The sequence below is a fragment of the Populus alba genome, chromosome 11 (genome assembly GCF_005239225.2).
Source record: "Populus alba chromosome 11, ASM523922v2, whole genome shotgun sequence".
Taxonomy (NCBI): domain Eukaryota; kingdom Viridiplantae; phylum Streptophyta; class Magnoliopsida; order Malpighiales; family Salicaceae; genus Populus; species Populus alba.
Genome location: NC_133294.1, coordinates 3,247,257 through 3,260,354, shown reverse-complemented (window position 1 = coordinate 3,260,354; position 13,098 = coordinate 3,247,257). Strand labels below are relative to the sequence as shown.

The 13,098-nt window shown below is 34.7% G+C and overlaps 1 protein-coding gene across 1 annotated transcript in view; it reads left to right on the top strand.

Moving 5' to 3' along the window:
• The first annotated feature begins 9,047 nt into the window (after window positions 1-9,047).
• The window catches only part of LOC118040273 (disease resistance protein RPV1-like), a 12,276-nt gene continuing 8,225 nt past the window's right edge, over window positions 9,048-13,098 (top strand). The window contains exon 1 of the mRNA XM_073412643.1: window positions 9,048-9,250. Coding sequence (XP_073268744.1) covers window positions 9,048-9,250 — 203 coding nt within the window. The remainder of the gene's footprint in view (window positions 9,251-13,098) is intronic.

The following is a 13,098-nucleotide window of genomic DNA, read 5'->3' as shown; positions in this document are numbered from 1 at the left end:
TTATCAGGTATAAAATCTCTCAAAAATATACTTTATGTACCTGAAATTAATGGAAATCTTGTCAGTATAGGACAACTAATTGAACCTGGTTACTCATTGTTTTTTTAATGATGGAGTGTGCGACATTAAAGACAATAAAAGGGTTATTATTGCTCACTATTAAAATTATGGATAAGAGTTTTAATGTTGATTAGAAATAAGTTTGTTTGCGTGCTAACACTATTGTTGAAAATGATAATGTTCTATAGCACAAAAGGTTATGGCATTTTAATTATGGAACCTTGAAAAAGATAGTTGATTTGCAGATGGCCTTTGGTATGCTAAAAATATAAGAATAAATGACATTTGTGAGACCTGTCACTTAGAAAAGTAGATTAGAAGTGTTTTTCCTGATAAAAGCTTTAGAGCTTCACTAACACTCCCGTTAGTGTACATACATGTGTGTGGTCCTATGCAAAATGAATCTTTGAATGGTTAAAATTATTTTTTACTATTTATTGATAATTAGAGCAAGTATTGTAAGGTTTATTTTTTAAAATTCAAGGTTGATGTATTTGTTGAGTTTGTGAAGTTTAAGACAATAGTTGAGCTAGAAATAAGAAACAAACTAAAAATGTTGAGGTCTAACAATGGGGCTGGGACATTGTTTGGCATTAAGTTTCGGAAGCGTTTTTAAACAAATTTAAATTTTTTTAAATTAATATATTTTTGGTGTTTTCAGATCATTTTGATATGCTGATGTCAAAAATAATTTTTAAAAAATAAAAAACATTATTTTAATATGTTTTGGAATGAAAAACACTTTGAAAAGCAATTGCTACCACACTCACAAACACGCTCTCCTCTAGATAGTTTGAGGGATAATTGGTGAAAGAAGAGCTCACACATTAGCTAACAATGACCTATACTCCACAAAAAAATAGGTCAACAGAACAGTGATGGAGATGACAAGATGTTTGCTATACGAGAAGACAATATCATTAAAATTCTAGGCTAGGCAGCAAACATAGCATTTTACCTTCTCAATTGAATGGCCACAAGAGCTTTGAAAGATAAGACTTTCTATGAGAAATGGTATGGTTTTAAACCCAATACTCATCATTTAAAAGTTTTTGGCAGCTCCTTGTTATGTTTTGAAACCTAAAATTAAAAGGAGTAAACTTGATCACAAGGCAAATGTAGGAATTCTTATAGGTTATAACAGTCAATTTAAGGCCTATAGAATCTATGATTTGAAATTTAACAAGGTGGTGATTGCTAGAGATATAAAAGTTGTAGAAGGTACTACATAGAACTGGGAAAATGCTTTAATTTAAGAGCCAAAATAGAAGCAACAAAATGGAATGGATGATGCAAAGGATGGTGATGTTGATGACAAACTAGTAAGGGGGACAATATATTTAAGTGATATTTACAGTATGTGTAATGTTGTTGTATTAAAAACAACAAATTTTGAAGAACCAATAAGTTCTAACCACTTGGACTTTTTAAAGGTGAGTCCAAACCGTTGTATTCTTGCAGCAGCTCCATCTTTCACAGCAACAGAGCATTCCAGGAGACCACACAGGACGCAAGGGAGATAGAAAAGAGAGAGACTAGGGCCCCGTTTGTTTGCTGGAAAGTAGTTTCCTTTTGGAAAGTCAATTTCGGGGAAAGTGAATTCCAGGAAAGTAAATTCCGAGAAAGTATTTTCTGATGTTTGGTAGTGTAATGGAATATAAGCTAGAAAATATTTTCCAGTGTTTGGTTATGTCATGGAAAATGAGTTGGAAAATAACTTATTAACATTTTATTTTTCTCAAGTTTATTAAAATAATAAGAAACAAATCTTGCAAATTAAAAAGTTGAATGAGAATGAAATTGAAAAAAAAAATATAATTTCATAAATTATTTCAAATAAAATAAATAATAATCAAAATAATAGAGATCAAATCTAAAAAATTAAAAAAAAAATAAAAGATGAAGAAATTAAAATAATAATAATCAACATTTCATAAATTATTTCAAATAAAATAAGTAACAATCAAAAGAATGAGGACCAAATCTGATAGATTAAAAATTTTAAATTTTAATCTGATAGATTAAAATGATAAGAAAAAAGCAAATAGCAATTATAAAAATAAGAACCAAAGTTAATATAAAAATAAAATTTTAAGAGATGAAATTGAAAATAAATATTAAAAACAAAATATATATATAGCGATCAAAAGTTTGAGGATCAAATTTGATATAATCAGCAAATAATGACATTTCTAAATTTTTTCACAACTTCCGGAAAGTGTTTTCCCCTAAATTTTTTAGGAAAATACTTTCCTAAAAACCAAGCCAAATTTTCCTTTTACTGGAAAGTGTTTTCCATTGACCAACTTTCCTAATGGCAAACAAACACAAGAAAGTTTGGAAAGTGGTTTTCCAGAAATCACTTTCCGGAAAACAAACACAGCTAAAGGGAAAACACTTTCCTGAAAACCAAATTTTTTATTGACTAAAATTAACTGGAAAGTATTTTTCGTTGACTGGAAAGTGTTTTCCGTTGACGAGAAAGTATTTTCCGTTGACCGGAAAGTATTTTCCGTTGACCAACTTTTCTAATGACAAACAAACACAGGAAAGTTTGGAAAATGGTTTCCCGGAAACCAGTTTTCGGAAAACAAACGAGGCCTAGGAGGAACTAAATAGAAAGAGACCGAGAGAGGGGGGGCCAAAAACACAAACCAGTGAAAAAAACCAGAGGAGGACCCAGGGGAGAACACAGAAAAAACCAGGGGAAGACTGGAGAAGCAAACGAGACAGAAATAGAGAGAAGCATTGGCCAGCCAACGCACGAGCGCCAGCCTCGTTTCCGGTTGCACCACCCCTCTTCAACAGAGGGACGCGAAGGAGAACAGGGGAGTAAACGCAGAGAGGACATAACGAAGGAAATAGAGACAGAATCAAAGATCAGAGAACACAAACAGAGGAAGAATAAAATCAAGCAAAAAAAAGAGACCAAAAATCAGAGAAGAAGGGAAGGAAAAACAGAAGCAGAGGGGAACATTGGTTAACCAACTCCCCCTCACGGCCTCACCGTCATCCTCGTCTTCAGGCAGCAGCTCCAGGTACGCTCTCCTTCCGTACCCTGCTTTGCAAATTCAGTTCTTACAGAGGCAAAATAATTACCCTGTCACTGTGCAAAGCATGCGTGAGTAATTCATGCATGCATGCACAGTGACCAGCCGAGTCATTCGCTTGAGCCAATGACTGGGCTGGGTCATTAGATGTAACCCAACCTATACAGGCTAAGTTGGACTCAGCAAAAAAAAAAAAGAATAATTGGGTTGGGTTCAGGCCCAACCAGCCCAATCCCTTTTATTTTATTCCTTTTTTTTTTTGTTATTTGGCTAAATGAACCTCTCTTTTTTATATATATATCAAAAAAATTCCAAAAATATTCGTGGACCATTTTGAATTTATTTGTAAGTCCCTCAGATTTTTTTAGTATTTCACTATGTAATTAATCTATAAATTTTTAATGTTAAATGCAAATCCAGTGTACGATATTTTTTTTAAAAAAATATGCATGCATAGATTTAAATTCATCTTATTGGTTTATTCATTAATATCAGAGTTAAGAATACCATTCGTTTTTATTTTATTTTTTACTACGTAATATTTACCAACGCTAGAGTTGGAAGTATCCGTGGTTGAATATTCACTAACATTAGAGTTAAAAATATCACAAGCAAACCATCATGGCATACACCCGCAAACTATTAGCAATTTAAGATAAAATCAGCAATGCAGCCTGTCTCAGACATAACGTTAAAGGAGTGATAATATCTTTCTTTTTATATAACTAGTCCCGTACCATAGAATCTTTATTGACCAGTTAGGATTTCTAGTGACCATAATATTAGATTGCGACTCCTTAAATAAAATATTTTTCCATTAAAAAGTAAGATGTAAGAATCTATATTTTTCATTGAATTTTTTCAAGATTGCCGCTATGTTAGTCGCGACACACATTATAGCATACTTGGCAAGCAATTAAGTGATCTGGCTACAATAGGCCTAAGCTCCTCCTCAATCGAGCATTCTTGAAGGATGTTGCTGGAAACACAACCATAACCCCCATGTGGTCTAAATGTAGAAAAAAGTTAGTCACGCTGAATAATTTAAAATTGTGAGCTACAATCTCAGCAGGTGTATTTCTTATTATCATCCCACTTCAAACACATCCCCTTCGTGCCCGTGCTTTATCAGAAACATCGCAGAGAACTTTTCAGTGATAGGAAATCGAATATGCAATCCTTAACTTATGAAGTTGTTTATGTGTTGGATGTTTTATTGTATAATATGAAAAGCATATGCGTGCGTTAGATAATGTTTGTTGTTAATTCATGTTAAATAAAAAACAAAATTCCTGGATTTTCATGTTAAATTGAGAATTTGTCCCGGAATAAAAAAATTAAAAGTATAAAAGGGCAATTGATGATGAAATTAAAGAATATCAAGACCAAGGACCATACTGTAAAAGACACCAAGTGCTCAATCAAAGAAATCAAGTGGCATAATTGAAAAGATTATTAAAGATTGTGACCAATTGAGGGTTTGTTTGTGAAATAACAAGAAAATAGGGACCAAAATTGACTTCAATTATTAAAATGTGTTGTAGGTAATTAGTTCAGAATTAAGGCCTCATTTGTTTGCTGGAAAGTAGTTTCTGTTTGGAAAGTAAATTTTGAAAAAATAAATTATTTTTCGATGTTTGGTAGTGTAATAGAAAATAAGTTGGAAAATATTTTCCAGTGTTTTGTTATATTATGGAAAATAAGCTGGAACATAACTTACAAATTAAGAAGTTGAATGAAAATTAAATTGTTAAAAAAAATATAATTTCATAAATTATCTCAAATAAAATAAATAATAATTAAAATAATAGAGATCAAATATAACAAATAAAAAATTGAAAGATGAAGAAATTAAAATAATAATAATTACCATTTCATAAATTATTTCAAATAAAAAAAGTAACAATCAAAATAATGAGGACCAAATTTGATAGATAAAAAACAATTTCAATTAAAAAATGATAAGGGAAAATCAAATAAAAATTATAAAAATAAGAATCAAAGTTAATATAAAAATAAAATTCTAAGGGATGAAATTGAAAAAAAAATCAAAAAATATATATATAAATCAAAATAAGGACCAAAATTGACTTTCACTTATTAAAATTATTTTTAGGTAATTAGTTCAGAAATTGAACTCATTTACATGCAATTGGCTAATTAACATACAATTTGAAACATCATAAAGGCTGCCTATTAGATATATGTATTAATATAAAACAATTTTAAAAAATAATCTTAAAACTAGGTCCAATACAAGTTGAGTGAACTCTTCACTTAATGATAGGAAACATATTGAATAAAATCAATTGATTTGTAGCAATCCAATTTAAATTATTTTCTCTTGTATAAAGGAGGTGGTGCTATTTAAAAAAAAAATAGAAATGGTTTATGACATTTTAATTTTTTAATTTGTGTAGATGTGTCAAGGGAAAAGTTAATCACGTGTTATATGAACATGATCAATGCTAGTTCTTTTAGCAATGTTTCTGACGATCATGAATTGTTAGGTGCCGATCAAGAATAAACACCTGAAAGACAAATATTCACTTACGACACGAGCTCGTTGAGCACCTTTCTAGTGAAATTTTAAATGGAATTTTTATTATTTATTTATTTTCTTTATTCGATTAGAAATTTTTTATATTACATATATATTTCATTGCTATCTATGTCAGAAATAAATAGCATAAAGTTTCTATTTTATTGGTGGAATATTTTTTGTAGGTATTTTTGTAACTATTTGCTAGTTTTCTAGGAGTGAAACAACTAAAAAAGAAAAGTTGCATTAGTCCTAAATGTTAGGAGTAAATTGAAAGCAATCCCGATTTGTTTTTAGTATGATGAGATTTCTTTGCTGAACTACTTGAAAGACATTTGATACAATATGTTTTGGTCTAAACCGGAGACAATAATTTTTTTTTAATTAATTTACCTGTTGTTGTTTGGTCTACTAACGATGTTTTATGAAAAAAAAAAAAAACATTTATAAAAGCATGTGAGGTCAGAGAAACTGATTGGAATATACAGGAGATATTTTAGAAAAAGGCAATTAGACGTAATGGAAAACTAGGAGAAATGAATGGCAAACAGATATAGAACAGATATAAACTTCTCCTCTTAATTAGATTTTTCTAACTTGATTCTTACTTCACGATGTCACTAGCCATCAACTTGTGGAATTTATTTTCTAACTTGATTCTTACTTCACCATGTCAATATATAGCCATCAATTCGTGGCACCAAAATTAGTGATTATATTCAACATTCCATACCATAGAGAGAGTGGACTTGTTGTGGGGATGACTTCTCTTAAAATTACAATCCACCCTTTCTCTCTCAATTTTAAAACCATTCGCCCATGTCTTGGCCCAGTTGTAGACTTCGTCTGAGGATACATGTGAGGTGTATTTGGTATTGAGTTTTGAAAAATATTTTTAAAAAGAATTAAATTTTATTATATATTTTTTTTTATTTTAAATTAATATATTTTTATGTTTTTAGATCATTTTGATGTACTAATATAAAAAATAATTTTACAAAATAAAAAATATTATTTTAATGTGTTTTGGAATGAAAAATACTTCGAAAGCAATCGCTACCACACTCCCAAACACACTCTTAAAATAAATTTCGGGTAATTGCGTTATCCAATTAACTTAAGTCAATTATTTTATAAAAAAAAATTATTTTATTTTTTGTTTTAAAAATAATTATTTGATGTTGATCCGAGAGTTGGCAAGATTTGCATAAATTCATATTTTTTTATTTAAATTTAAATTATATTTATAAAAAATCTAATTCAACAACTAGAATCAGAGAAGCAGATATACTGTAACCAGCAGCTTCCCCTCCTACCATCCCTTCCAATGCGAATGATTCAATGACTCAATCCTTGCTGTCTTATTAAAATGATTCGTTCTCTGCAATATGTAAAAAAACTACATATATGAGATTAATGGTTAGAAGTGTTGGAAGAAAAATCAGTATTTGAGAGGAAAACAATCTTATTAAGTGTTTTTTTCTTGTGTATTACTCTCTATATATTTATGTTAATTATATTTTTTATTCTAAATTTATTTATTGATCTCAAATTCTAAATAAATAAGAAATTAAATTAGTTCAAAAAGAATATTAATGAACAAGAAATATAGTTTTGCCAACTTAATCAGTTAATCAATTTATTTAATTTAAATGGTTACTTCATTTCAACTAATTGACCGATTCTCAACCGTCAAACCAATTTAACTAATTCTTCATAAATCTACTTTACTTTCAACAGAAAGAATTACAGGCCCTAGAAAACTTTTCAAGTCAGATATGAAGAGCCGCGTGAGTTGATGAGAGGGATTATGTGTTGTGTGTGTGTCTAATGTCCCTTTTGGTGATTATAACAAGAATTAAAGGCCCAAGTAAACGCGTGATAAATGATTCGAGCAAATTAAAAAAGGAAAAAAGGGTCCTCACGCGGGAAATGGCCCATACCACAGCGACTTGTAAGGCTGACTTAAAAGCAGAAAATTGATGAACTAACATGCAAGAGAACATCAGCGAAGGGAAAGTGAAGATTACAGGTACTCTCTCTCTCTTATCTCTTTTAGTATTATGTTATATTTGTCACACCCCCACAAAAAATTATAAAGGCACGACATCGGCTGGCGATTTTCGTTGTGTTCTAAGGATTTGGTTTTTTTGGAGTCGCCACCTAGTATTTGGTCACTAGGAACCCTAACTGGTCTTTCAGAGATTCTAAGGCAAGGGACTGGTTGCGTAAAGGGAAGATACTAGCACCCCTAATACGCCCTACCTAAGGTAAGCTGCTTGGTGTTTGGTTTGCTCCATAGTCTATGGTGTTGGTGTCTTCTAAACCCGTCAATTTATTTTAGATAGAAATCTGAGGAAATTCCATGTGCTATGAAAGTTCGTTTTTTCCTTTAGTATTTCAAAAGTCGGTGACTCATAAATCGCAAGGAAAAGAAGAAAAAAAAAGAACGAAGAAAATTTCACAGTTACATAAAACAATTTTATACTTTTCACGACTCGTAAACCGTGGAGAAAAAAAATTAAAATTTTGAAATGTTCTGATGCAACCAAAGCTTCTTTCAAACATGTGTGCGTTGATTTATTACTCCCGATAATATTTTGGATGTTCGTCCTTTTAAGGATTTCTTCATCGCAAACATTAGCGGTGAACAATAACCACAACTTCTCCTCCCAAAATAAGATTTTTATAGTTTTTGGAATATTGGCCAATACCCTTTGGAGTTTTACAAACAGGTTGTAAAATCCACAAATGCAAGAAAATGATTTGTGTTTAAGAAATCCATGCGAAATCACATTTTCAAAACTTCCAATATTTTTTTTTTTATATATAAAAAGAACATTCAAACATGTTAGTGTATTGGCCGTATGCATGAAAACAAAACATTTTTTTTTAGTAAACATTTTTTTTTTTGACGAAAACCGGGTATTTTAAATACTGAAATTATATCCCATGTTATAAAAAAAATCAATGTATATAAAACAACATTATATATTTTTTTTACTTTTCAGAAATTTTTTATTTTTTATTTTTTTATATTTTTATTTTTTTTAAAAAAATATATATATATATATATACATCCACATGCATAATATAATAATATAAACAAATAATATATATTAATACATTAAAATGGGCTGGGCCGGCCCAACTAACTGGGCCGGACTCCAGCCCCAAAAATTGTTGGGCCGGACTCGGCCCAACAGTAACCTGCTTTGGTCTGGGCCGGGCCGGCCCAGACCCATATCATTGGGCCAGACACTGTCTGGCCCAACAAAAAGGAAATGAACGGGGGGGAATTATTTTCCCCCCCCATGCCTCCTGCATGCAGAAACGATTCTGCATGCAGGAGGCCAAACTACGCCGGCCTAAGGAAAAAAATGCAAGGGGTCAGAATGGCGTACCTGGCGCAGCGGAGACGGCGACTTGCTGGCGGAGGCCGCGGTGGCGGCGATGGCAGCGGCTTAGCTCACGGTGGTTTCCAAGTGGACCGAGACCACACCTTCGGTTCGCTCGCTTCTGCTTCAACTTCTGGATGTCCCCTCTCGGTTTCAACTATCCCAAGCTTTTCAAACCATGGGTTTTCAGTCACGGTTTCGTAAGTTTTGTGGTTTCTCTCTCTTTCGGTCTCTCTCTCTCTCTAACTGTCTCGGGTTCTTTCTTTCGGGTCCCCTCCTCCTTTTCTCCCTTTTTTTTTTTCTCATTCTGCTTCTTCTCTATTTATAGGCAATATCGGGGCATGCATGGGGGAACAAGGCGTGCTGGTCGGTCGGTCGGCAGGCGCCGCTGCCAAGGTGCTTCTCTCGGGTTCGGTGGCGCGGCGGGTGGTCGGCCATCGGCTTCGGCTTCGGGGGTCCCAAAGTGTGGGGCGTCGGGCCATGGCACGTGAGGAGAGAGGCGGGGACAAAAAACCCCGGTTTTTCCTCTCCTCTGCTACGCCTGCGGGGGAAGAAGAAGAAGAGAAACAGTGCCGTTCAAAACGGCACCGTTTGGTCTCTATTCTCTTTTTTTTTTTTTTTTTTTTTTTTTAAATGCATGAAACGGCGTCGTTTTGGAGAAAACGCGCCGTTTCATTTAAATGTGGCGCCAGAAAAGCGCCAACGTTCACATCGGTCCCCCAATTATTTTTGTTCCTTTCAATTGCGTCCCTGCCAATTTCGGTCTTGTCCGCCAAGTTGGCCGCCTTTTCCACTTTGGTCCTTGGCCTCTAAATTATGCAATTTAGCCCTCAATTGATCAATAAACTTCCAATTTCTTCAATTAGGCCCCTCAATCAACTCCAAACAGCCCCCCTATCTTTGCGCCTTTTCCAAATTGGTCCCTGGTTTTTTGGATTTTCACAATTAAACCCCTAATTGGCCATTTAAACTTCAATATTTATGCAATTAAGCCCCTGATTTGACTTAATAAATTCCTAAAAATCATAATTTGGACCCCAGAACTTTAATTTCTTCAATTTAAAAGCCCAAATTGACTTAAAAAATCAATTTTCTTGCAATCAAATCCCCTATATGAATCCAATAAAAAAATCAATTAAACCCTTAAACATCCAAATTTGGGCCTTCTCTCACCTCATAAAAATTCAAAATTTTCTTCTCATAGGGTTCTCATCCTTCAAGAATATTTTGTCAAAAATCCAATCTTTGTATCTTTATACTCCTTTGACCAATTTTTTCTGACCATTTTCCGAGCGCTTCTGCCTCTTGTCATTTTTCTAACCTTCTTTGGCTATTTATTTTATTTTTTTGCGGGGACCCAAAAATGGGTTACAACAGATGCCCCCTCTTTATATGAGCTTACGGAGCGAAAGGTTTTTGGCAGTAAGTTTTATAAAGTATAGTCCCAACTAAACTCCCGAAACTGATCTGGTCGAAGCTGGATCGATCTGAAACTCTTTCTTTAACAACAATCCTCTTCGGCCATCCGGAATCCCATCTGGAAATTCCCTTTAACAAAAATGAAATATTGAAGGTCCCTTCTGGCGAGACGCCCCCTTTTTGAAAAAATATCGAAATGCGAGATCCCTTCTGGCGATCTCCTTTAATCAAACTTATAATTCCCCATCTGGGATTCCTAATTAAAACAAACATTAAGTGTGAGGTCCCATATGGCGAACCTCCACAAATAGTGAAACACGAGATCTGCTTCTGGGCGATCTCAAACAACCTGGAATCCCATCTGGCGATTCGCTTTAAACCACGTGAAGTGTGAGGTCCCATCTGGCGACCTCGCACAATAGTGAAAGCCGAGAATCCCTTCTGGCGGATCTCTAAACAACGCTGGATATCGCTCATCTGGCGACTCCTTTTAACCAACGTGAAGTGGTGAGGTCCCATCATGGCGACTCCACAATAGTGAACAACGAGGAATCCCTTCTGGCGATCTCAAACAACCTGGAATCCCCCATCGTGGCGACTCCTTGTTAACCAAAGCTGAAATATGAAGTCCCTTCTGGCGATCTTCATCGAAAACATGAGAATCCGCTTCTGCGATCTCTTTTAATCCCAAACAACTTGGAACCTTCATCTGACGATTCGATTTCCCTTTTAACAAATTGCTATCGATGTCGTTCTGTCCTGCTGGCAAAGCGACATGTCTGAAAACTATTATTTCTCTTCTGTTCCTGTCTAAAGATGGAACTCAACTCAATGGTTCTTTCTTGCGTCAAAATCTCGTTGGGAAAATGCAAACTAAGATCTCCTCGCTGTAAGATAAAAACATACGTGCAATGACTTTTATGATTAGATGCAATGCATTGCATTCGCTACCTGGTTTTTGAAACATAGGCCCCATCCCTCTTATTTCTAGTTCATGAGACTTCCTTCAGTAACATGAGCGTTGGCTTATTGAAGTCGTATGCCGGATTCATCTCTCGTGTTGCCTTTTTTTTCTTATCATGATTCTTGGATAAAAAGTATTTTTAACATTTCCTGCAAGTAGCCCTTTTCTCAAAATGTAAAGACTGTTCTTTGCTTTTAATTTGGCTTTTGTCAAGATGCTTTAGCTTGGTTTCCAAAATCTCTAGGACTTCCGTAAAAACTTTTCATAAAACATCTTGTATTGGCCCCCCAGGTGTAGAGGTGTGATCCTAGTTTGACGCTTTTATATAGAGAAGAAATTCTTCAGCTTCGATGCTAATCTTTTTAAATGAGTGATGAGATGCACCGTGGGATTAATGCCAAAAAGATTGTTTGTGTGAAGATCAATGGCACAAAAGGAAAGAAATCAATGGCCGCAAACTTTGCTTTATCTAATTTAGGGAACTAACATCAAGCGTATATCTTTTTACAGAGTCAGAATTCACATACAGGTCGCGAGCATCGATTTCTCCATGCCAATTCTTAGCTAACGATTCAACGCTCCTCCTGAGAATGCCTTTGTTACTCAACAGTAAGGACCTCTCATAATTTGGTGCCCATTGCTGCCTGATCATCTCCTGGTAATGACAATATTTTCGTTGCAATATAGATTTTCCCTTCTTTGAAACATACGCGGTCTAACATTTCTAATTCATACCGCCTTAGCCATCTCGTTTCTTTGATAAAGTTTGGTGGTGACATATTGGCGGACCATGAGCCTCTTCTCACTGATCAAGTTAAGTTGCTCCGTTATCTCAACTCTGGCCCACTCGGACCCTCGTTCTATCTTCCAGAATCTTCTATTAACACTCTTAACGATGGGTATTCTCCACTTCCAAAGGCATCAACTGCCTCCATACCGGTAATACCAAAGAATATGGGGTAGTCCCTGTTGAGGTTTAGAACTGGGTGGGCGATTATGCATGAAGGGCAAATGGTAACATCTGCATGGCAATGTCTTATAGGTGACTACGCATTAGCTGAGACCGCAAATCTTGTTTGACATTCTTGTTGAGCAGCTTCTACCCGCGAGTATCGGCGTCGATTTAGTCGACGACCATTACATCTTTGGGTACATCTATAATGGTCGAAGAATTGGAAGCTTTGATTTTCATTTAGTTGGCAAGCAAGGCTTATGTATTATCAATCAGCTTGAGCCCTGATCTGACAGGGTCATTCCTGGATGGCGGCGTCGGTGACAGTACTGGGGGCATTCTATAAGGCTTTCAGTTATATCTGGTTCTGGGGGGACGTACCCACTAACCGTCGGTCCGAGACATACAGTAGGATCAGAAAAATCTGATCGTCTCGAAATTACGATATTATTTCAATCCACATGTTTTGTGTCACATGCAGCAAATGGATCACTAACTGGCTTTCTAAACCCATCTTTGTGAAAGTAGTCAACTTAGCCACAGAGGATATAATCTTATGACACATTGCTGACGCTTTTGGGATTTTAAAGCAGGTCCAATCACATCATTTCCCCACCATCGGATGGCTTGTATCGGAAAGGCCAGAACACAGAGGAGGGGGCGATTTATTGGACCTTTATCACTGTAAAATTTGGACATTTGCGACAAGAGTA